Source organism: Balaenoptera ricei, chromosome 5 (assembly GCF_028023285.1).
Source record: "Balaenoptera ricei isolate mBalRic1 chromosome 5, mBalRic1.hap2, whole genome shotgun sequence".
Classification (NCBI taxonomy): Eukaryota; Metazoa; Chordata; class Mammalia; order Artiodactyla; family Balaenopteridae; genus Balaenoptera; species Balaenoptera ricei.
The window spans coordinates 33,895-58,453 of record NC_082643.1 but is presented as its reverse complement, the minus strand read 5'-3'; the positions used below and the strand labels follow the sequence as shown (position 1 = coordinate 58,453).

General features: G+C 40.3%; 2 protein-coding genes across 2 annotated transcripts in view; one reads left to right on the top strand and one right to left on the bottom strand.

Moving 5' to 3' along the window:
* The window catches only part of ASIC5 (acid sensing ion channel subunit family member 5), a 49,815-nt gene extending 28,426 nt beyond the window's left edge, over positions 1-21,389 (top strand). The window contains 11 exon segments of the mRNA XM_059924321.1: positions 4,830-4,980; positions 4,982-5,068; positions 5,694-5,813; positions 7,574-7,723; positions 8,967-9,086; positions 9,089-9,134; positions 11,376-11,432; positions 13,729-13,897; positions 19,755-19,846; positions 21,200-21,232; positions 21,235-21,389. Of these exon segments, the coding sequence (XP_059780304.1) occupies positions 4,830-4,980; positions 4,982-5,068; positions 5,694-5,813; positions 7,574-7,723; positions 8,967-9,086; positions 9,089-9,134; positions 11,376-11,432; positions 13,729-13,897; positions 19,755-19,846; positions 21,200-21,232; positions 21,235-21,389 (1,180 nt within the window).
* A 330-nt stretch (positions 21,390-21,719) lies between these two features.
* On the bottom strand, positions 21,720-22,321 carry LOC132366302 (large ribosomal subunit protein eL20-like). Its single transcript, XM_059923860.1, has one exon. It carries the CDS (start codon positions 22,300-22,302, stop codon positions 21,772-21,774), a length of 531 nt encoding a protein of 176 aa, XP_059779843.1. The 5' UTR covers positions 22,303-22,321; the 3' UTR covers positions 21,720-21,771.
* Between the last annotated feature and the right edge of the window lie 2,238 nt (positions 22,322-24,559).

Genomic DNA, 24,559 nt, shown 5'->3' with positions numbered 1-24,559 from the left:
ATCCACAGAAACAAATGAAGAGAACCAGAAATGGTAAGTAAAAAGGTTAATATGCCATGATCTATAGATATTTACTTGATTTATTTTCTTCTTTCATCTTCTTTAAAATACATAAAATTATATAAAAATATCGATATAATATGTACAACATTAATACCAAAAAAAGTGGGAAGAGAAAATAAACTATATTGGAATAAGTATTATTATTTAATAATAAATAAATAAATAACATGTTTTAAAATTAATAAAAGGATTTAAATTTTAAAGTAAAAAAATGAAAATTTAATGCAAAAAATAATCAGTAGAGACAGATTATAGGAACAAAAGATATGAGACATATAAAACAAACAGAGTGGCAGATGTAAATCTAATATATCAATAAGAAAGTTAAATTTGAGTGGGTTAAGCAATACAATCAAAAGTCAGAAGTTGTCAGACTGTATTAAAGAAACAAGACATACTGTATATTCAAAGATGCAGATAGAATAAAGGAAAAGATGGAAAAAGACATGTGCAAAGAGCAACTATCATAAGGAGTGGCTATCTTACTGTCAGACAAAATTTAAAACAATGTGTTACTAGAGATAAAGAGGGTCATTTTGTAATGATAAAGGGGCAATCTATCAGGAAGATATAATTCACCGAATATATTTGGATACTTCAGTACTGCAGTCTTAGTAGAACAGCTAGGGAGAGAATCTACAAGGAAATAGAAGACTTTGAAGACTTGAAAATCCATCTAAGCTGACAAGACGCAAGAGACATCTATAGATCACTACCCAGCAACTGCAGAACACACGCTCTTCTCGCGCGCACGTGGAATGCTCTCTCGGGTAGGTTGTAGCAAGACCGTGGAACAAGCTTCAGTACTTTTAGAAGATTTGAAATCATTCAGAGAATGTTCAGCAACTATCAATACAGGAGAGTGCAATTAGAAGGAAGAAATTTGAGATATTCACAAACATATGGATATTAAACAGCACACACCTAAATAACCAGTGAAAGTGAAAGAAAAAAATCGCATGGCATTAGACAGCACTCTGAGATGAAGCCTTGCGGACGGGGAAATGCATGGCTGTCAACACCTGGATTCAAAATGAAGAAAGATCTCAAAGAAAATATTTAATACTCTAGGATTTTAGCACTTCCATGTTTCTAATGAAATCCTAACTTGTATAAAATTTAATTTATTTTGCATAGCTCAAATCTCAAATCAATGATTTAGACTCTGGTGTTAGATGGTGGCATTTTAAGAAAACTGATAGTGTATCCTTCAGTTAGACATAGTTAACGCCCAGACGAAAAGTGAGATTCAGTCGTCTAGAAACTAAAATTGTAGAAGAGGAAAATTCTTAATTATAAGAGAATTATTTATAGGTGACAGATAACTAAGACTTCATCAGTACAGTGGTGGTTAGAGACTTTTTCAACGCCCAAAGTCTAATTTTACGAATAGACACTTTGAATATCAGTTCACCAGCATCTCACCAACATTGTTTAGCAAATAATTGACAGATCAGGAAAAGAACTTAAGTTGTCTATTGTCTGGTTCTCAAAGCCTATTGTCTTCAAATATTTTAGCTCATGTGCCATATAAAGGAACTTTAAAAAAACTATGTATTTCACTTGCATATTTTAAATTGGCATCTAAAATTTTAACCATAGCTTGAAATAACTTTACTTCTTAGTTTTAGAAGATCAAAAATAAATGTTATGAGATAAAATACGATAAGGATTGACTGTAATAGGAATAAATATTTCATATGATTTCATAAAGTTTTAATTACTTTATTGATATAAATACAGAAATTTTTAATCTGTGGACTTTGACTATCACAATAATCTGCAAGTAGCAAATAATAATCCAGTTACATTTAAAATAACAAATTTCACCATATTATATCAGCTTTTGTCAATTCAGAGGATCCCAGTAAGGGCTCAGATACCCTATGTTTAATGCCATGCTTCGCCCTAACCAGAATCATGTGCATATCAGGACAAGAGAAAGTTTAAGGATTTGTGATTAATTCTTAGAGGTGTCTTCCACTAATGTTTGCCTTTGGGCCCTGAAATTGTTACACACCAGGGCGCATTAAATGCTGAGATTTGTGATGACTGACAGGGAAGAACTCTTTCCTAAATTGGAGAAGATCCACTGTGAATGCAGCCTCTTCCTAACCTCTGAGTTAGAGTGGAGGTCTGGAAATTGATTCCAATTTCCAGTGCACTTGGGTCTGTTTCAGTGGGACTCAGTGCAGAGCTGAGTCAGGCATCGACGTGGACTTGAGATGAAACTTACTTGTTTGGGTCATAATCTGGGCAAGTGTAGTTAGAGGTATTAATACAGCTAAGAAGTTCAGGCTTGGGAATTGGTGATCAGTTGTTAAATTGTTTTAACAAATCGATGTATTTTCATTGCTTTCTTTTACTAGCCTTTTATCAGCATATGTTAAATGAAGGAGTAACACAGATTATAACTAAGCAAGGTTTCTGAAGGAATATATTTGGAAGGGTTTTGGGGTTTGCATTAAAGGTGAAAATAAACTCGGAGCAAAACACTTTGATTTTATGCTGAACAATATATCTCACAAAATTTATCAATTCCTTTGTTCCAAATATTGTTAGACTTTATTAAGTTTAATTCACCCACCTACATTACCCCCATGATCTCAACTATTATTAGTATAATAAAAAAGCTTCTACAGCAATGTTCTAAAAAGCTCTCCTCTTTAACCTTTTAACTTATTGTATTCATACCTCCTACACCTGTGAGAGTTTCTTCATTTCTCTGCATAACCATTTTGAAAAGAACCCAGTGAACATTGTATGGGGCAGTATTAGCTGAGCCTGTGCAAGATCCAAAGTCACAGGGCTCTGGAGCAGATCCTTGGTGCCTGTCGGTCAGAGAGTTAGAAACCTGAAGTAGGCTAAAGCTCCATCCCCCAGTTTAGAGCTAACACTGTTCTCCCCCCTGGAATCTGTTGCTAATGTAGGTTTTTAACTCCCCAAAAGATCACTAAAAAACACTTTTGCCCCAGAAAATCAAGGTTGTTAGATGTACTGTAGTTAGGTAGAAAACCACGATGATGGGGGGCTGAACAGGATCTCTAAAGAAAGGGGGAGTCAAAGAGGATATTTATAGGGTTCTGGGACCTGGGCTGGTGGTTTTAAGACAGGCCTTAGCAGGCTCAGAGCTGGTTACTTAAGGTATTCTATTAAGAGCTGGTCAAAAAAGCAGTTTCTCATCTCTAAAATTATATGATATTGGTTTGGGATTTTTTTTTCCTATTTTTGGTTTTGTGTGTGCCCCACCTTGACTGAAAAAGGGTTCAATGTGGCTGTCCTGAGAGAGAAAAATTACATTAAAGACAAAAGGAAAGTGAAAACAAAATATAGAATCTGGGACATAAAGGAAGACCAAGAGCAAAATCACACACAAACCCTGCACCGCACGTCCTGTACGCTCACCAAGAGCGGGTACGCGTTTTATTCTATGTTGCCAGGCAACCAATTTGAAGAGAGGAAGTTTGTTCAGTTTCAAGATGTATAATAATAGAATATTGTATAATATACTATCCAAAATATGAAAATACCAATCACATTTTGAAAGAAGTTAGGGTATGAATATATAAGAACCATACATAATGCAAAGCAGAAATTGCTTAGCAAAATAAAAGAATTACAAGGTACTTATTAGGGCAAACAGATTACTTCTGCTATGATTGACAGAAAATCACTTTGACGATAATGAGACATTCATTCAATAAATATATACCTTACACTCACTGAATTCCAGGCACTCTTCTAAATGTTTTAGGAAAAATAACGTAATCATACAAATGACAGCTTGAGGTGGGTTGTATCAAAATATATCTATATATTAACCCGTATCACTTATTAACATACACCAGTTGTATAAGTGGGGAAACGGAATCACAGTCAGATGAGAAAATGTGCTAAGTCATACCATGAAGTTGCTGTGACAATCAGGGCTCACCCAGAGGAGCAGAACCTCTATGACTGACAGAGAATAAGGGGTTTATTCTAGGGATTCAGCCCGCTAAGTCACAGGGCAAGCAGACTTTGCAGGTCTGCTGCCTCTCCTTTCTAACTGCTGCTTCTAATCAACAATTAGAAAGGAAGACAGATTTGAAGTGAGGGAAACAAACACGAGCTGGGAATGTGTGTTTCACCTCCGATCCTGGTGGTACCGGTGACCTGCAAGGTAAGTGGGCACCTGCTCCAGGTTGCGCCCTGGCTTGACGCCGGATCTGAAGAAGCTGTAGGCGGGGGTCGGACAGGGCTGGGGGAGTGCAGGCTGGCTGCTGTCCCCCGCAAACCAGCTGGGGTCGCAGATCCACACACACAGTGTCCGTGAGCAGCCAAAGCTCCTGCCCTGCAATGAACGGCAGGTTCTAACCAGATGCAGACAAGAGGGAAAGGTTTAGAAATGAGAGTTGCAGGGTCGTCACACGGACTCGGCCCAGAGAATGGTGGAGCTTGGATGTGAATCCAGGAAATCTGAATCCTAAACTATGTTGCTAACAATTACCCACCCACCTCTCTCTCGATGCTGGGGTGTGGAGACCGTTTGGATGTATCCAGAGCAAAGTCTGGGAGGTAGTCTAGGTAAACGAAACTATATGCAGAAACAACAAGGTAGATTGCAGGAGGTGACAAAGACGTCTTAGGAATCCAGTTTTGCTTGAATGTAGCATGAATGAGGGGAAATGTAGGAGATAAGATGGAGAAGGTGCTAGGGTTCAGATATTGTCTTCTAGATAATAAGTGTTTATTATTCTAAATATTGCCTTTATTCCTGCTAATAGGTTCCAAACAGAAGCTGCAGCCACATTTGGCGTTATTTTTTTCTTACGGAATATCGTATCCAAAGTCCTTCATCCTCAGGAAATCAGTACCAATTCCACTGGCTCTAAAGAGGCTATTGATTTTCTTGCAAGCAAGCAAAACTTCAGCATTAACGCAGTTTGTCAAGACAAATGGTTTTTATCTGAACAGTAGCACTTTGTTAGAATGTGAGTTTTTTGGAAAGCCATGGGGCCCAGAGGTAATGATTCAATATTTCTTCAAATTTTATCAATATAATAAGCTACTTCATTGTATCATTTTGCATTGAGGTAAAGTTTACTCCTGTGGGGAATCAATCTAAATTTGCTCAAAGATCAGATGTCATTAGCTCAGCCTTATGACATCAGGGGGTGTGAATACACATGAGACATGCTTCCTTTTTCATATAGTTAGATAAGAAAAGATAGAGTACGGAAGTCTTTGGTGATCTTTCTTGCAGGACAGTCCTTTTAAAAGGAAAACCCTATCCGTGATTCCAAATCCCAGCCGAGGATTCAACCAACCACAGACCTTGTAGTACTGTAGCACATATTTATTGAAAAAAATGGGTCCATGCAGTTTGAACCCCTGTTGTTCAAGAGTTAACTGTGTATGAAAATGTCTCAATTATATAATCACATACAAATTGACAAATGCATATTACAAAAAAGGAAAACTGTTGTTGAATACAGACAAAAATCACCAGATTGCCTATTCTCCCTTCTATATCTGCATTCTCACTTAGGCACTGTTATCAAGAAAAGAAAGTTATAGCAATTGAAACCTCAGAAGTGACCAAAATACCCAACTGATTGTGTTTTCTTTGGTTTATTTTCATACTGGAGGATTTTGCACATGTATTCACTGAATATGGAAATTGTTTGAATCATAGTGAAAATATCCAAGCAAAGGAAAAGGTGTTTCTGGAAGAAGCTTGCTTAAGCTTGCTCTTCAATGTCAATTGGGTATTGAATTTCCTTAAACTTCGCCAGGGTTCAAGACAAACAAGAATGCACCAGAGTCTCAGAACACTGTGCCTTGTCAAATTGTTCCCACAAATTCGTTTTTTATTAATTTAGCCAAGACTTCCATGGATGAAACTACTGACTTAGAGATTAAAAAGACCCAATTTAGAGGCATAACCTGGATATTTTTAGCTATATCAGTTACTATCATTGTTATGACTCTGGAAACGTTCATGCCACCAAATAAGGAAACTAGAGATTTCTAAATCGCAAGGTATACAGTTAATTTAAAACGACCCAATGCACTTTTAAAACAACTTTTAGATTTTCATGAAAATAGGCAATATGTTTTAGAAAGAAGCCCTACACAGACCTTTGACAAACCATAGAAACTCTAGTCTGAAGAGGTGATGAAAAAATAATTGCTCTGCAAAAATATCATACAGATGGACTTTGCCTAAGCCTACTTCTGTAAATTTGTAATTGATCTAAGAAGTTCTAAGTGCTTAGGCCTAGGAGGTGTCCAGACACCTAAGAAATGCAGTGGTATTACCTTCGAGAGTAGCTGGTAGAGCTCTCACCCAAGGCTGACCCTCACCTTCTGTCTTGCACAATCATTTCTGGTGTTACACACTTAGAGGTGTTCTACTCCAGTATTATGGTTTTGTAAATGAAGATTCTGAAATGCTGTTGAATCAGGTATCCAAAGTCACACAATTAATGGCAGAGATGAGAAATAAAACTAGCCTCCCTGAATCCCATCAAACCACCCACCGCCCAAACCAAGTGAACGAAGCCACTGGTTACTTGCAAAGCATTTCTCCTAATCCAGTGCTGCACGCTGCAGCACATGCAGCCGAGCTCGCACCTCTAGTTCATCAAAATTTTCAAGTCCTTTAAATATTAGCCGTACGTTCACTTCGAATATTATATAATGACTTTTACAAGCTAGAATTGCCCACATATTTTTAGAATGCAATTAAACTCTACAAATTCAACGCAAAGTTCCATAAGTAAATGGAGTTGAGATATTCCTCCAGACCAGCTGGTTAAGTGTTCCTTAGAGTCATAACAGGACCAGGAGAAATAGGGTCCTGAGTTTCAGATGGAAGGCTGAGCATATGCATTAAATGCCATTGCATGTGTATTTGACCCATTCACAAGAAAAATCATCCTATTCCCTCATCAAGGCCTATTCCCTCTCCTTATAGCCTGAAATTACAACTAATAACAAAGTCACCAGAAGTTTAGTCTTCAATTTCTTCATCTGACATAAGATTTCTGGAAGAAAAGCACTAGTGCTAACGAAGTCATGTAAGTCTTCACTTTCAGGGGAAAATGAATTTGAATTTTAATTCAGGCCAGATATTTCAATTGCAAAGAGAAGCAAAGGGCCAAAGGATTTTCTAAAGCAAATAAGCAAAGAGAACAGCCAAGGAGGAAACAACTAAAGGCAAGCAGGGTGAAGAGAGGGCCAGGGGACTCAGGTGGTTGACAGTCATGATACGGACGTGATATCACCTCAGGCAAGAGGTGATCCAGGGAAAACTGTCCAGGCCTTCAAGTGTGATTCAGCCATGAAGAGTAGGTCTTAGGTGTTTAATTTTCACAGCTTTTATGTCAAAAGAGATTGCGTACTGCTATGAAATATTTGATTTTAAGTAATTCAGATGCTGTCATGAGATGATAAAACCCAGTCTTAAACTTGTACAGAATTGCGGTCAATCTGCAATTTGGGAAGAAGCACATGTTTGTTTCAGGAGGAGTTTACTGATGACGCAACCCTCGGCTTTGTCGACGCTGGGATCATCTTTGTTATCCACTCACGGAGGAAGGTGCCGCAGTTTGATGGGTTAAGCTTGCCATCACCTGTGGGAATGCATGCTCCGGTGACCCTCCGCCAGGTGCAGGTAAATACAATCACAAAACACAGAGTCTGATGGAACTCAGGGGGTAGCGAACCCATAAGTACGTAAATAACACCTTTCGCCAGAAATTCCTTTCTCCTGCATCTGGGGTTCAAACACCACCAGAAATTCCTGAGTTTCAGGTCAGATACTTACTTTTCCTTTACTGGGAGGCTCATATTTAGGAAAAACAGCGAATTCACATATACAGTGTAAGTGAATGCTGGGAAGCCCATCAAACCCAAGTTAACTTTGAATTTCAGTCGATCTGGAAACAGACAGTAAGAGCAATGCCCACGTGGCTGAACTGTGCGTTTTCTCAACGGGACGTTCTGAGAAGGAGGTCAGCGGGCAGAGCAGTACTCTTGGAATCCGACGAGTCTGGCAGGTTTCCATTGCCAGCCCCTTGCTCTGTAATTTCCTAGTTTAGCTTCCTGAACTTCCATCTCCTCTCTGCACACTGGGGGCCGGGGTAATGTGTCCTTTCACAGTTATAATGAAGTTTAAGTGAAATAACATAAAGAAAGCACTTACCGGGTTGCCTGGCACATAATAGGTACTCAGTAAAGGATCTTTCTTTTTTTAATTGAAATTTAGTTGATTTAGAAAGTTGTGTTAATTTCTGCTGTACAGCAAAGCGATTCAGTTATACATATATATATATATATATATATATTCTTTTTTATGTTCCTTTCCATTATGCTTTATCCCAGGAGATTGGATATAGTTCCCCGTGCTATACGCTAGGACCTTGCCGTTTATCCAACCTATGTATATTCGTTTGTATCTGCTAATCGCAAACTCCCACTCCATCCCTCCCCCACCCTCCCCCTTGGCAACCACAAGTTTGTTCTCATGTCTGTGAGTCTGCTTTAAAGGATCTTTTTTTGTGCGTGATTTTGGTGACTGTTTTGTGAGTGGGTTGATTAATATGCTAAAATATCATTTCCAGGAATGATACTATTTTTCCTTGTATGAGTTAATTTTTAGAGCACTCTGTCTGATTTTATTGATTCACTACAGGTACAGAGTATTTGGGATAGATATTAAAGGACAAACATTAGACTTTCCTTCAGGGATTTTCAGGTTAACAGAGTAGGCAAAATAAGCAAATGTTGTCAACTAAAAAAATTTCAGAGACCTCTGAGAGAAAAGGAAAAATGTGTATCAGCTTCTCTTCTTGGGGAGGAAAGGAGTGAATTGACTCAGACAGATCTCCTGACCCAGGCGTTTATTTTGTCTTAAGACAGCCCAGCAAGAATACCCTTGGGGAGAATGCAACGCTCACATGAAGCTGCAGAATCTCAGGACCTACAGCACCTCTGGCTGTTTGCAGGAACGCAAAGCTTGGCACATAGAGAAGCAGTGTGGCACATAGAGAAGCAGTGTGGATGTCTGTCTTTTCTGCTTCCTGGTAAATAGGGAATGGCCCTGTCCCTCTCTTTAATTACATTTACCTAATCTGAAACATGGAAATAAACATATATGTTTATTTCTGAATCTGAATTTCTGAAACATTAGGATAAACATATCCTAAAGCTGTTTTCCATTCTTACAAAATTCTGTGATGGAAAATCATCCACCTGACAAATAAACCTCAACCAACAGATTGTAAATCGTGGGCTCATAGCGGAGATTTCTGGAAACGAAAATAACCCTGTGTTGTCTGAGCCGGTCCCCAAATCTTATTTCAACATCTTAAATTGGGTGTTCTCAAGCATCTAAAGCTGTTCATCAAGCATCTAAAGCTGTTCATCTAAAGCTGCTTCTCAATTTGGAAGAAAACTGAGATCCTCTATATAAATGTTACCGACGCTGAATGCTTCCCTGTTGAGAAACCGTCGTTGCTGCTGTCAGAAAAGAATCTCTGGTCTCCCTTTGCATCCAGTTGAAATGCTTTCAGGGCCATGGGTGTCCAAGGCAAGCCCGGGACAAGCAGGGTGGAAGGACCTGGGCTCCAACCCAGGCCCCTCAGCTCAGCTCCACAGTTTCTCATCTACACGGCCTTGCACGTAACCTCTGCAGCTCCTGTAGAATAAGGAGCACGGGGCCCAACCTGAGCGATCTTACAGGTCCTAGCAGGGATGAAGCGAGTATGCAAGTGGTCTCAAAACTGCCTGACACAGAACAGACTATGTAAGAGCTGGATAGTTTTATTCAGATTTCCTTCACCCCCGCTTCTCCAGCGTATTTATAAAGAAGTGTAGAGTGAATTAAGGGGCAAAACCAGTCTGGTCCTGCAAGTTTGCCAGTTGCCCACGTGATGATCCCTCTGACACCACACACACACACACACACACACACACACACACTCGGATATACTAAGGCTGCTTCTGCCCCTTTCACCAGAGTCTTGACTTGACAAACTGCTGCTTAGGAATCTCAAGACTCACCACTTCCTTCTTTCTAGAATACTTTTTATTGGTCTCTGGCTCCTTCAAAACTGCCATTCTGTAAAACTGCTAGCTCTGGCTCTGATTTCTCCTTCCTAATTATCTTTCCAAAGTTACAGGGAAAAGTCTGAATTGATAGATGATAAATAATGTTCTAATTTTAAAGTGTATCATTTCTGACAAAACAAAAACTGAATAATAGGAATCAGAAACTCGGCAAAATGAAATGTAAAACGCAAAGCACGACATTTGCCCAAACTTTAGGGTGTATCAAGTGCTTACAGAAAGATATCTGATTTGGTCTGATGCTTAGCTATCCCTCTAAGTCTACTTACAGATGAGGAAGCTGAGATTTACGCACATTAAATGAACTTGCTAAAGTATCCCCACTAACAAACTGTAGAGGCAAACCTCAAAATCAGCCTTTCAGATAAGGGTCATTTCCAAAATTTCTTTGTTCTTCGTAATGGAAGAAATACCATTCAAGAAGTAAGAGAATCCTTAAGTAAGAGAAGCTTTTCACTTCTTCACACAACACACTGCCTGCTAGTCGGTTGAACTTCTCCACAGATTCTAAGTGACAATCTCTTCTGGTTGTTTTCAGGGCCGTTGACTAAACATTGAGCCTCACTCCAGAGATACATGGGTATGGCAAGAGACAAATGCTGTATTAAGGTGCAAATCAGCCTAGGATGAAACCTGGCTCTGATACATATTGATGTTGTCTCAAGGTCCGCAGCAGATGCTTAACGGATAGTGGTACTTACCTGCCCCAGCCCATCGCTAGATAGGCAGCCCACCAGGTGTGTGAGCGCACATATATTTAAATCAATGGCTAGAGAGAGCGGAACAGAAGGTGAAGAGAATGAGCCTTGGACCCCACGTGCTTGGGCAAGAGTCACTTTCCGAACCTTGGTTTCTTCATTTGTAAAATGATGATTTCCACATCATAGGATTACAATAGAAAAAAATGAGATGATAAGTGTGAAAGCAAGTGTAAATTTCAAAGATATGAACAGTTTAAAATTAATATTCCTGCTTAAAAGATTTTAGAATGATATGGACAAATGGAAAGAAACATGGAAGTAAACAAAAACATTATTTTCTTCCTCTCAATGTGCATTTTCATTGGGTATTATGTTTTCATTCTATTTTTTGAAAAAGAATAAATGGATGGAAGGATGGACAGATGGATGGATGGATGGAAGAAAGGTATTTACATAAAATGTAAAGTCTCTATATTTACACTTATTATTTTTAAGGAAATGGTGTAGAGTGTGACCTACAAAAGTTTTACATCTGTGTGTCTCCTATACTCGGTAAGTGGCTTAATTTATTTCTTTATTTTTAGGATTTATATGAAAGTTGCTCAGAATCATACAAGACTTTAAATCATACTATACAAAGTTCAGAAATGAAACAAGAGAGACTATAAGAGGTAGTTTTTCAACGTTCTTAAATTTAATAACAATAGCTTACATAGGCAGTAAAACAAAACGAAAAGCCCTTCTGATTTCAAGATTCATCTGAATCAAACATATGAAGTGACAAAGTGACAGCAAGAGAGTTCTGGTTTTTATTTCTAAAATTTTTTTAAATTGTAAACATTTTTATAATTAAAATAGCTTTGTTAATTTTTCTTATTACATAAATAAAGCATGCTTGCTGTGACTAGTTCAAACATTACAGAATAGAAAAGAATCACGTGGAAATCAATAGAAGTAGCATGACTTTGAAAATTACTGTCAAAATTTAGGTGACCATCCTTTCATTCATTCATTTCATTATATGTACCTTATATATAAATGCACATAGATAATTTTTACATAAATGAAATCACAATCTCCCATGCCACCTTCACTGGGGAAAACGTCCTCTTAAACAGCAATTTTTGCTTATATATCTTTTATCTTAACCCTCAACCAACGTTAACACTCCAGTATATTCTACCGTCACTTTCTCTGCAAATATAGCTTCATATTTATGACTTTAAGTCATTGGTTCTTTTATTAAAAGGGAATCATATTATATACCTTTCTATGAAACTTGCTTACCTAACCCACTGTGGAAATATCTCCAGGTCAACAGGAAGAGCTTTAACAGTCTCTTTTTAATGGGTGTAAAATATTTCATGGATTGGGCATAGGTAGAAAAGATCTGATATTTTTTAATGGCTTATAAGCTGAAAATGAAGAAGTCGTATTACTGACCGAGGAATTAAAGTTATACTGTCAAATGTCTTGTAACTTCCTATCCCTGAAGGGGGAGGAAGGGAGAATTTGGGGAAAACAAATCATGCATGCAGGGATTTTGATGGGCGTTTGATGGGATAATGGGGTCAGAAGAGTGTGTGCGTGTGTGTGCGTGTGTGTTTGTGTTTGTGTGTGTTTAAGCGTGTGTGTGCGCGCATATGCATGTGTGTTTGTGTGTGTGTGTTTATGCGTGTGTGTCTGTGCGAGTGCGTGGTTTGTGCGTGTGTGTGTGTGCGTGTGCGTGCGTGTGCACGTGTTTGTGTGCATGTGTGCCTGTGCATGTGTGTGTCTGTGCATGTGTGTGCATGTGTGTTGTGTGCGTGTTTGTGCATATGCATGTGTTTGTGCATGTGTGCGTGTGTGTTGCATTGTGTGTGCGTATCTGCACGTGCGTGTGTGTTTGTGCATTGTGCGTGTGCGTGCCTGTGCATGCGTGCGTGTTTGTGTGGGGGGGTTGTGTGTGTGTGCGTGCACGTGTGTGTGCATGTTCATGTGTGTGCGTGTATGTGTGTGTGTGTTGGAAAAGTGAGGGGGTTGTTCCCAGTCATCTTCCAGAACCAGAGGATGCCTGCAAAAGTCATTCCCCAAAGGAGTATCACTAATAGAATCTAGAAAATAAGCCCAGATTTGGTCATTAATCAGACGGTGTTGGTGAACAAAGAGTTCGCAGGAAAGTGTTTCAGTAACCAACCCACAAGGAAAACAAGAACCGGAACATCTACCGAAAGGGAAGAGCAGTGAGACGGGCCCGGGTGCTTGTCCAGAGGGAAGCTGCGGCCGACCACCACTCCCCTGCCTGGACACACCTGCATGTGTGGCCCGGATGCTGTCCAGGCCAGGAGAGGACAGAGGACAGGGAACCTCAGCTGAGTGAGAAGGTCACTGCTCCCCAGACCTGAGGGCCACTGACGCCTCCAGCACATTTCACACCAGTATTACTGAGAAAAGCCCAGGACAGGTTTGGTTTACACCTGAGTCACTGGCTTTCAGGATGACGTTTGTAAGTTCCTCTCAAGGTGACACAAGGTCACACAAACTTGCCATCTTTTATCCAAATGTCTGATATCTTATGAAAATAAGCCCAGAGACTTTCTGGAAAGAATTTCTTATTTCTAACAAAGATCTGGATCCAGTGACTCCATGAATTCAAGGGTAAAGCCTTTGTTTTATATTGTCTCCTCTGATGTATTTATACTAAAATGTAAATGAAATATAAATACCACTTGTTAAGGGGGCAGTGATTGAACTTGTTAACCACTGTTCTAAACATTGAAAGTGAAATGATAAAATTTTAAAAAGCTCTGTCCTCCCCACTGTGAAGTAATCCTCTTCTCTGAATATCCTGTCCTAATTTTCATTTCAGACCACACTGAAGTTAAGGGATTATGTACAATGGGAACACATAATTCCAGCTGCCCTGTTCCTCTTGAAGAAACAGAATACCCTGCTGCCATTTCTTATTCTACTTTTCCGAGTCAAAAAGCTTTGAAACATCTTTCCAGGAAGTTGAATCAAAGCCAGCAATGTATCAGGTAATCGTTTTAGTCTTGTAAATTGTTTGTAATTAACATACATATTTTCTTTACTTTCAAAGACTCAGGAAATGAAATTCTGATCAATCACAGGAAGCAACAGCTTACAGCAATGAATTGTCAATGAAAGCTTAGAATTTGAAACATAGAAAAGATGGTGTCTTTCGATCCCTTAATTTAATTTAGTGAGAAGTAAAATGAGGTCTGTCCGAGTAATTTGCTTATGACCTTACATTTTTGGCCCAACTGGGGAATAATGCTGACTAATATCACTTAGTGTGTGAAAACGTGAAGTTCCTTACCTGTATATTATATAGTTTGAGTCTTCTAATAACTGTATTAGGGGGAATACAAATTAGTCTCATTTTACAGATGAGGGAACTGAAGTCACGGCATTTCAAGTAACTGTCCTGTGAAAGTCCTTAGTGGCACACAAAGAATTTATGCCCCAAACCTATGACTCTGGTCTCCATATATTGTCCACAGAGACATATGTCTACAATTTTGATGAACTGAAGATTATATTAGGTGTCTTTCTGCTACATCACACTACCCATCAGAAATTACAAATCAAACTTCATAAAAAGCTCTTTTTTTAAAATCAGGGAGCAGATGTAGCATTTCTCTTTGTATCTTATTTATACTTTTAAGCTGAGGGCCTGAAATAACAATATAGTACATTTGGTGTTTGTACTTATATCTATTATAATAAAGTAAATTAACTAAATAAAAGCTGACTTACTTCTGGACAGCCAAGTATCTAACTTTGAAAGAATGTTTTGATTCCAATTTTAAGCTGGTGTTTATTTTAATGAAACAAACAAAAAAACATGCTCCCGGTGTAAATGCCTAGACAATAAAGCGATCTTTCAAATCAGGAAGAAAAAGTCTTTTCTTTAAGACAGGGTGGACAGGATATCACTTCAAACACTTGGCAGATAAAAAGATGGAAAGCTGGAAAATTTGCAGCTATATCTCTATGAGCACTTCTGTCTCCAATATAGATGTCTCTGTATTTCATTTTAATATGGGAAACTAATGTACTTATAGTGTTATTCCTATTATACTTAAATGTGCCCGAGAAGAGCACTTTGTGTGACATTTTGGCTGGAAGGGATCTTCCAGGTTTCCTATTTGGCCTGCAGAGAATGTAGGCAACATTTTGGAGACATATTGGTGAACCAGAAAAGAAACCCCTGGTTATACAAGGCAACCTTAGCAAACATTGCTGGTTTTTTTCTCCTAAACCTTGTATTATTGTCAGTAGTTATGCAATCAACCTTATCACATAACTGACACGTAGGGACCTTGCATGCTTGTGACCAGCAGAGGCCAGTACCAGGAAGGCTAAGGCAAGGGCCTGAACAAGTACAGCTGGACTCAGGGGCGCCCAAGTCCTAGACAGAGCCAGGGTTAGGAATCACACATATAATTAAAAGACTGGTTTGTGCACAGGGACCGGAAATCAGAGCAGTAAATCAGAAAACGCACGTACAGTTTGTCAGGAAAGCAGGTATAGAATCTTAGCATCAGTAGGATTTAAAACACCCCTAATTTAATTACGAAGCCTGTATGTTTTTTCTTGGGGCACAAACCAACCCCAGACTCTGACCAGTACAGAGCCCCATGTGCTAATTGCTGGACTCTATTACGAAGGTGATAAGAAGCTTAGCCTGACTGAAGCAGGCGATGGGGAAGTGAATTGTGGCTGAATTTAGGCCAATTTCATTAGCAAAACAATATTTTTTGTTTTAATTGAACACATTTTCAAGTAAAATGTGTATAAAGTGGTTTGCTTTATGCAAAACAAATTTATTCCCCTTAATCCAGCACTCAGACTCAAGCACGTGAAAGCATTTTTTTAGTGTTTTGTAAATGCAATAAACACTTTGTTTTTTCTTTGATCTTCTTAGCCTCATTAAAATCCAGATTTTATTTCATAATTGTGCCTCTCCTGACATAAACAAATATTCCTGGACTTAAGTCCTGAAAAATTTTGCCATCACCATGAGGTGTAGATTCAATGAGACCCAAATTACTGGGCAAGTCACACACCGGAGAGGAGCTGAGTAAACCTCGGGATATTTTTGTAGGGGATGAATTTATCTTCTCGCAAAAACACAAATGGATAATGCTGGGAAATGGCTATGAGTTTTGTGCTTGGGAAATTACACAGTATTACCAGTTTACATGCAAATTAGGAGCACAGTGGAGCACAGAAAGATTGCAATATTACTAAAATTTCTGGACTTCCAAAACAACTTTATTATTTCCTTCACTTTGGCAACTGGTTTATTATTTGCAAATATTACAATAGCCCCCTGATTAGCTACTTAAACACAGTACATTCTCCTGTTACCCAGGGTTAAACTAATGGGAATTAATTAAACATATTAATGATATATTTTGACTTAATTATATTTGGGAATACTGATTTCTAAACAGTAAACCATAAGGAGAGTGATTTACAGCCATGCTTCTTAGATATATTAAAGACACCACATGATTCCGGGAAACATTGCTAATGGGATCTATTCTTTTATTTTTAAATTTTTATTCTATATTGGACTATATAGTTGATTTACAACCCTGTGTTAGTTCCATGTGTACAGCAAAGTGATTCAATTATACATATACATATATCTATTCTTTTTCAAATTCTTTTCCCATTTAGGTTATTACACAACAGGATATATTCTTAATGGAATTATTGTTGTGTCTGAAAATCATCAGGTGGTTAGTTTCCACCTCAGCTTATAAAACAGGTTAATATGTACTTACCTATTCATTCATTGCTTTCAGATTTGATTTGTTCCCTTATTTGTCCATTTCACAAATAGGTCATGAGTACTTAGTGTGTGTCAGGATTCCAGGGTGCTAGAAAAACTAGAGATACCTCCGCACACAAAAGACAAAACCCTGCCTTGCTGCACTCGCTCCCCGTGGAGTGAAGATGGACAGTAAATCCGTGAGGGCACGTCAGTGGTGCTGAGTGCCGGAGAGGAAAGGGGCAGAGGAAAGGGCTGCAGGAGCCGGCTAGGGTCGGGGGGAGGGTTGTCCTCAGCCTGGAGGATTGCCATCAAATAAGATCCTCCTGCGAAGGTGACAGCTGGGCAGATCTAAGCCAGTGGGTCTCAGACTTTTCAGTGTCAAGGTCCCTTTGCATTCTCATAAATCACTGAGGGGGTCCAATGAGCTTTTCTTCATGTGAGTTTTAAGTAACAATATTTGCCATATTAGAAAAGTAAGGTGTGAATTTTTTTACTTTTTGATTCATTTGAAACAACAATAATGAACGTGCTATACGGTGAGGTAAAGAAAAGTTTTTTTTTATAAACAGTGACTATTTTCCAAAACAAAAAAAAAAATTTAGGAAGAGGAGTGGTGTTATTTTAGGATGTTGTAGGTTTCTTTAGTGTCTGGCTTAAGAAAGGAGAGCTGGACTCTCATTTTTGCATTTAGTCTGTTGGTTATGTCGTCTGGTTGGAGAACACAAAGAAAACCTTGCATCGAACACAAGCACTGTTCGAAAAGAGAGGCGTATTTAATAGCCTTTGTGGATAATGGTGATATTTTTCCTTGATTACACATCAAAACTCAACAAGAGTAGCTCCTCGCATGCTAACTGTGGTACATGTCTTGTGGTTGCCCCACAGGACGGGGGTCAACTCTCCACTCAACATTCCATGAGGCTGCTGGGTTTATGCTGTCACACGTGCATCAGGAGGTGTGACAGATGTACTTATCGCTCACGTAATGACACTTTCTGGGAAGAGTAGTGCAGGTTTCCAGGCAGAACCTCTCCTGGTTTGAGAGAACAAGGAAAGGCAGCTGGCTTTACCTGTCCTTGTGGTTTTGAGGTAGGACGTGGACGAGCGATCCCAGATGAGGGTCAGAGTCTGCGCGCTTGAACTTTCCCAGGTGCCGAAGCAGGAAGCGCATGGCCTTCTCATCAGCTTAACTCTTTGGGGACAAGAAAAGGGCAGGGTGGCATCTGAAAGCTGTGAGCACTGAAATGTCAAAACGTATCAGTGAATTTTTCATACTCAGTTGTGTTTATATTCATTGATCTTGCACTTTGGATCTTTTGCTCATGCATGATTTGGACATGAGAAAAATTCTCTGGGCTATGCAGATTTTCCAAATATTGATCCACTGTATTATATAATGCACATTTCAGTTTAATACCATTACTTATCCTGCCATAAATGTCTTTAAAAATTGAGTTGTCAAGCTCATCATAGCAGACATAAATTTTCCAAAATTCTCACTTTAGCGTAAAAGTTAAGCTTACAATTTATTATTGACTGCAAGTCTTCTCCGTTATATTTTGGATGCAACAGCTCATTTTGTTCATTACTGTGAAAATGGCCCCCAAATTTCATAGTCTGAAGAACCGTAGTTCGTCAGTCGTTCCTTCAAGTGAAAATGATGTTCCACATCAAAAGTGGCTGCTGCAGCTTTCTTGAAATACAATCATAGTGAAAATGTCAAATAACGTGTTAGTACTTTATGAAAAGAAGTTTGACTTTGTGAACCTCCCTAAAAGATAACGGGGACCCCTAGCGGTCTGCAACCACACTTTGAAAACTGCTGACCTAGAGGCAATGTAAGAGTTGGCCTCGATATTAATGGGGAAAGGACATTTCAGGAGGGAAAACCACATGCAGAGAAAGATCCTAGGCCAACAGCACGCCTCGTGTGTGGGTAGAATAGCTTGAAACCAGATGTGTCAACAGGCAGAGTAGGTGATGGCCAAGGATGGCCCGGGTGTGGGTCACTGGTGGACAGAAATCTCTCAGGGCCACAGAGGGTTTTCCTTGGCATATTCTGGGAAGTCTCTGGGGAGTTTTGAGCAGGAGAGTGATGGATCTGCAAGTTGCACAAGTATTATGTTGGCTCTTGTGTGAAGAGTAAAGAGTGAGTTTATATTGAGATGGAGTACGCTAAAGTCGGAAGCAGAAGGACCAACCAGAAAGCGACTGGAAAACTCCCGGTGAGAGATGATGACAGCTTAGGCACAGGTGGTAGCAGTGAGTGGGTGAGAGGCTGGAATCTGGGCATATTTGAAGGTAAAACAAATATTTACTGATGAATTGGCTGTGCAGTGTTATTGCATTAAAATGGGGAAATATCAAGAGTTTGGCTTGGAATATTTGAAATACCTATTGAACATCCAAGTAGAAATAACAAGAGGTAATTCAAGGTACTAATGAAGTTCAAGGTGGAATCTGAGCTGGAGATGGTGAGGGTTCATAAGTTATTTTAAAATATTGTTTAGCTACTCTGGTCACATATAACGACTTCCAGAATGTATTAAGAAAGCAGAGTCTCTGCCCTGATATATTAAGAATGTCAGGTAAATGACTACCATTTATTAAACACCCAGTATATGCAGGTTCTGTGCCAGTTCTTTCCATACGTTATTTAATTGCTTCTTGCCAGTCTAAAAGCCCAGCCACAGACGGAGCGCCAAGACTCGGGAAAACCGTGCGCTTTCTCCAGGACCATGTAAGTCACACGGGACAGGACCAAGACCTGAAGTAAAATTAGACACACACTCCAATGTTTGTAAATAATATACTCAGCAGAGGTTTACATTTAATGTCTTTTTCCAGTTTCTCAGGAATAAAGCATAGAAAAAGTATTGGGTCAGCGGAAAAATTCTTTTCCCTAAATACCAACAAGATGTGAATGCCTTCCAAGCAAAGCTATTGTGATTAGTACTGAATACAGTGATGTGTCTAACTCAACACTAAACAACATCTGAACCAAAAATACATATTACCTTTGTCAACTAGGAATTGAAAGTAGGCCTGAGAATCTTGAGCTCAATTAACTCTGTTGGTATTCCCAGGGACAATCTTGTGAACATTGAAATAAATCATAGTGACTTAAACTATAAAGTAACCCAGCAGCAAAAAGCAGTGAGTGTGTCTGAGTTACTTGGTAAGTGTTATTTCGTTGTTCCTCAATTTAGAAAAACTTATGTCAGTGTTTTTTTCCTTTCGTACTTAAGGTTTAGCCTATCAGTGGAGGAAGGGAATCCCTAGGGCTTGTCGTTCGCCTGCCGCGTAAATCTGACACCTTTCCAGTCCCTTGACTCGCCTGCAGCAAAGTCACAGGGGTGCTCACAAGTAAAGGCCGGGGCTCGTCATGTCCTAGACACACTCAGCACCTTCTCCCCCTCAGACGTACCCCAACCCCACGTCCAGGTCGAAGCGACGCAGACCTCTGCACGGAACTCCACCCAGACTCGGCTGCAAGGAGCCTGAACCAGCCTGAATCTATTGATAAGCGCGGAGCACCGCTCCCGCCCCTTCCGTCCTCGGCAGACGTAACTGCTGATCTCCTAGACCTCACCGCCTATGCGAGGAGGCCGTGGGGGAGACAGAAGAGCGCATCAGAGTCAGGCAGAGTGAGCGCAGTCAGGCCCTGGCAGCTGAGCCCCTGAACAGGGAGGAAACACACAAGTTCCTCCGCGCTCACAAAACAGCATCGTCCTAGGCACGGCCCAGGCGAGGAGCAAAAGATTAATAACGTGTCTACTTAAGGAGGCAGTGCTACAGCAGTGAAATCCATAAGGACAAACGAAGGTGGTGGGTACAGGGGGCTGGGGGAGGGGCGACGGGCTAGTGTTTCATGGGGACGGAGTTTCCGCTGGAGAAGATGAGAAGGTCCTGGAGACGATGGTGAATGGGTACGCGCTTCATGCCGCAGAACTGTGCACTTAAAATTGGTCCACATGGCAACTTTTATGTTATATCCATTTACCACAAAAAAGCACAAACAATAAAGACACATAGATGTTGAAAACTTCTTAAAAAGGAGGCAGTACTGTGTTAATATATTGTCGTGTAACGAAATACTGCAAAAAGAAATCGTTTGGACACTTGAGGTCACAAATGGCTTGGCAATTTGTTTCTGGAAAACATCATTATGCAGTAATGCCGCCCTAATGTCCAATTTCTGTTCTCCATTCAGCACTTAGAAATGAATTCGTACTTGTCTAGGAGGTTTTATGAATTTGCTGAGATTTAATAACCTCCAAAGTCTTTAAGTTATATTTTTGGAAATGGATTTTATGTTTGCCTTTTCTCTCTTCCTTCTGAGATAATATTAAGACATATTAATTGCTGTTGCATTATTTATACCAAACAATATGATACCATTGACTCATATTCATATAACATCAGTTACTATTAACTAATTAGCTTCAAATAATTTAAAAATTAGTAATGTTTAATTTGCTTTTCATGAAAAAACATGATTTATTCACTTTCTTTATTGGTTTTATTCCAGCAGATCTTGGAGGTCTGCTGAGCCTATTTTGTGGGCCAGCGTGATTACAATTATAGAAATCACTGAGTATATATTCACCGGTTTCTACTGGATATGCATTTTGTTCTTGCTGAAAATCCCTGAAATGAGCCGGGGGGCTACTGCACCTCAGATTCATCTGGGGAGTAAAAACAGCATACAGGAATGCTGATGTCCACTTAGGACAAAAGCTTTTGCTTTCCTCTTCATGATACCTTCAGATTTACTCATGACTAACTCACTGCTTTGTAACTTTATGTTATAATTCTGGGGATTCAGTAAAATCCATTGTAGATATCTATCTCTTTATACATATCTTCATCTCTGTCTGTGTCTGTATTTAAGTATATATATTAATTTATATATAAAAAAAGAAACAGGCACTGTCTTGTTTTTTGGGGGTTTTTTTTCCACCATGGAATTCCCTGCACCTAGAACAGTAGAGGTTACGTAGAAAGCATTTCGGAAATATATATATATATATATTTTTTTTTGCGCGCGGTTTTCCCAACGAGTTTTATTTGGGCAGACCTGGGAACAGGGAGGCCCTGCATCTAAAAGAAGGTGTTGGGCCTCTTGGTGGTGAAGCGTGGCTTGTGCTGGCGACGGAGAACCCGGTGGGGCAGTGGGAATTTGATCTTGGAGTCGTGGAACTGCTTGACTGCTGGTCGCTGGCACTTGCTGGCTGCGATCTCCTCCACCTTCATGATCTGGATCGAGTGGGCCCGGGCACGGTGCCGGGCGCCCATGTCTCGGTAGCGCTGGGTGACAGCGCCGGCTGTGGTCAGGTCCCGGTACTCCCGGTACATGTTGTGGGTGCCACTGCGGGAGTCATAGCGCAGCCAGATGCCGAAGTTCTTCACCCGCAGGGGAGATTTTTCGAACACCTGTCCACAGTAGACAATTTCCCCTGAAGACTTCTTCATCTTCTTCAGCTGAGATACAAAGTACCAGAAGCGGGACTTGGCAACAACATGGTTAGGCGCAAAGATCCGCATGCGATAGAGGGGCGGCGTGCGGCACTTGGGGGTCGGCAGGCAGCGCCCCACCACCTTGTATTCTCGAAGCGTGCCCGAGGCCTTCATAACGCTCTATCCGCGCTCGCCGCCCTCGAAAAGGCGGAAATATTTTTTAATGAATGAAAGTTTGAGTAATGGAAAAAAGACATACTTTAGGGCTAACTGTATAAATTAGACCTGATAAATAAACTATGTTTGAGGAGAGAAGATACTTGTTTATTCAGGAAATAATACATATAATTTGTTCTTTATAAAATTCTGAAATTTTTCATTTTCAGGAAAATTCAACATGATTTATTTTCTTTTATCTGGAGAGTTCAATTTTATAACTAACTTTTGGAGGGACAGGATCTCTATCTATTTCCTATACAGATGGAGACCTAAAATAAATCTGTTTGTTTGAAAGTAAAGTTAAAGTTGTAGTATGTTGGGAGAACACAGTGTTTACCATTTTCTCCAATACCTCCACATACTTCTTTAATCTAAGGAGGAAATGCAAGACTTGCAGAGTTCTCATTACCCCTCGGGCAATCAGTCTACTTTCAGCCTTCTTCTCTTGTGACTCTATTACTAAATGTGCCATCGAAGCAGCACGTGGTAACATGCAGGCCAGGGGAGGGAGGGACCACGTGGCTGAAAAGTACCATCTCCTGCCTGTGAATCTTGGCTTTCTTCTTTTCTTTGCGTAAAAGATCAAGCACAGATAATGGGAGGGTAAACACCACGGGATGGAGAAGACTCCTCCGGATGAATGTTCACCTTCAGTTGGTTGCCATGTTCAGCATTCAAACTGTTCCCCAGAATTTCAGATGTATGAGTGTTACTTCTTTTAGGATTGACCAAGGTAGGAACACAGAGAGTCCGTGCTTTGAAAGTCAAAATTTGCAACTCTGTCACCTGCAGAAAAATGGACTAGTCCTCCTGAAGCCTTTGATGTACTGTAGGGACAAGCACGCCTAGGTTTGCGACATGGCAGCCAGTGATGGGTCACCCTGGAGTGATACAACGCGGAAGCGAGGGATGGTGTCTGCCGATGAAGGCTTGGGCCCCTAATACAGACCTCCTCTTGAGGAGGGATGAGGCCACATAGGAACCTGAAGCTGTGGCAGGCGGTATCCTAAAGCTGAAAGGGCAAGGCTACTGCAGTGGACGCACTAGAATGAAACTGCGGATCAGGGAACAAGAAGGAAAGAGACATCTTGTGATGCATTTATTATACGAGACAGAGGGCGTGCCATTATTGGCTGATAGCTTAAATAAGTCGGTTTCACCTTTGACTCCACTTTCATTTGAGAACCTCCAGAATTGCCCAGTTTCCACCCACAGTGACTATTCTCATTTAACTAAAGCGTACATTGTTTTGGAAGTATCATCAAATGGATGTAGGCAGACTAGAGTCTCTGGCAGAAACCTAATACTGCATCTTGGTGTAAAATACTGGAAATTTAGGACCATCCATCACCAGATGCAGCAACTACCTAGAATTCTTTCAGGAGTCAATCGTTTCTGTGTTACCAGCCTCTGGTGAAGACAGATCCTGAAACTGAGATATCACATCACTCTAAGCCCCTCAATAACTGCACGGTCAGAGGGACTTATCAGCAAAGACAGAGCAACTCAGCAGCAATCACTGGTGCAGTGGAAATGGTACTCATGGGAGCACATTTGATGGCAGCTCTGGAGGGGGTGGAGGAGAAGAACACTGTCCCCAAGGGCAGGTTGTAGCTGTCCATTTAAAGCCAGCGACAAAATCCCCCAATGGCCAGCTCCTACTGCTAAATAGCCGAAACGTCATGATTCCCTCTCTGCTCTAGCAAAGCGAGCTGCCTGATGCACTGATGGAAAATCCCTAACTGAAAGGTGTAAGTCAGTTTGGAAACCAGCCACCCTTCCCCCTTAGATAGTAAAACTTTGGTTGCTGAAGGGCAAGGGTAAGTCCACACAATAGGCAAAACAGAAGGCTCATCGAGAAACTGAGGCTTCGGATTCCCACCCCCAGAATAATGCTTGGATATTTACAGACTAATGTATGGCCAAACAAACGGGCCCCCAGTAATTGAACGATTAGGAATATCTCTCTATGGGGAAGGCGATTTTAGAAATCTGTGTTGGAATTCTGAAGGAGAATCAAAGTGGGTTATCAGATGCCCACCTGGAAGACCCTGCCGCTGACTCAAAAGGAACCTGGAACGTGAAGGCTGAGGCTCGCTGATTCTGGCCCCAGAGCTGGCTAGTCGGTAGATGAGTGTAAATGAGCACAGAGGTGTCCAAGCCTCGTCATGATGGGTGCAAAGATGGCGTATTGCTTTCCCATGTGGTCAGG

Excerpts from the sequence above, each read along its gene's own strand:
- LOC132366302 (XM_059923860.1), bottom strand. The coding sequence starts at position 22,302 with ATGAAGGCCTCGGGCACGCTTCGAGAATACAAGGTGGTGGGGCGCTGC.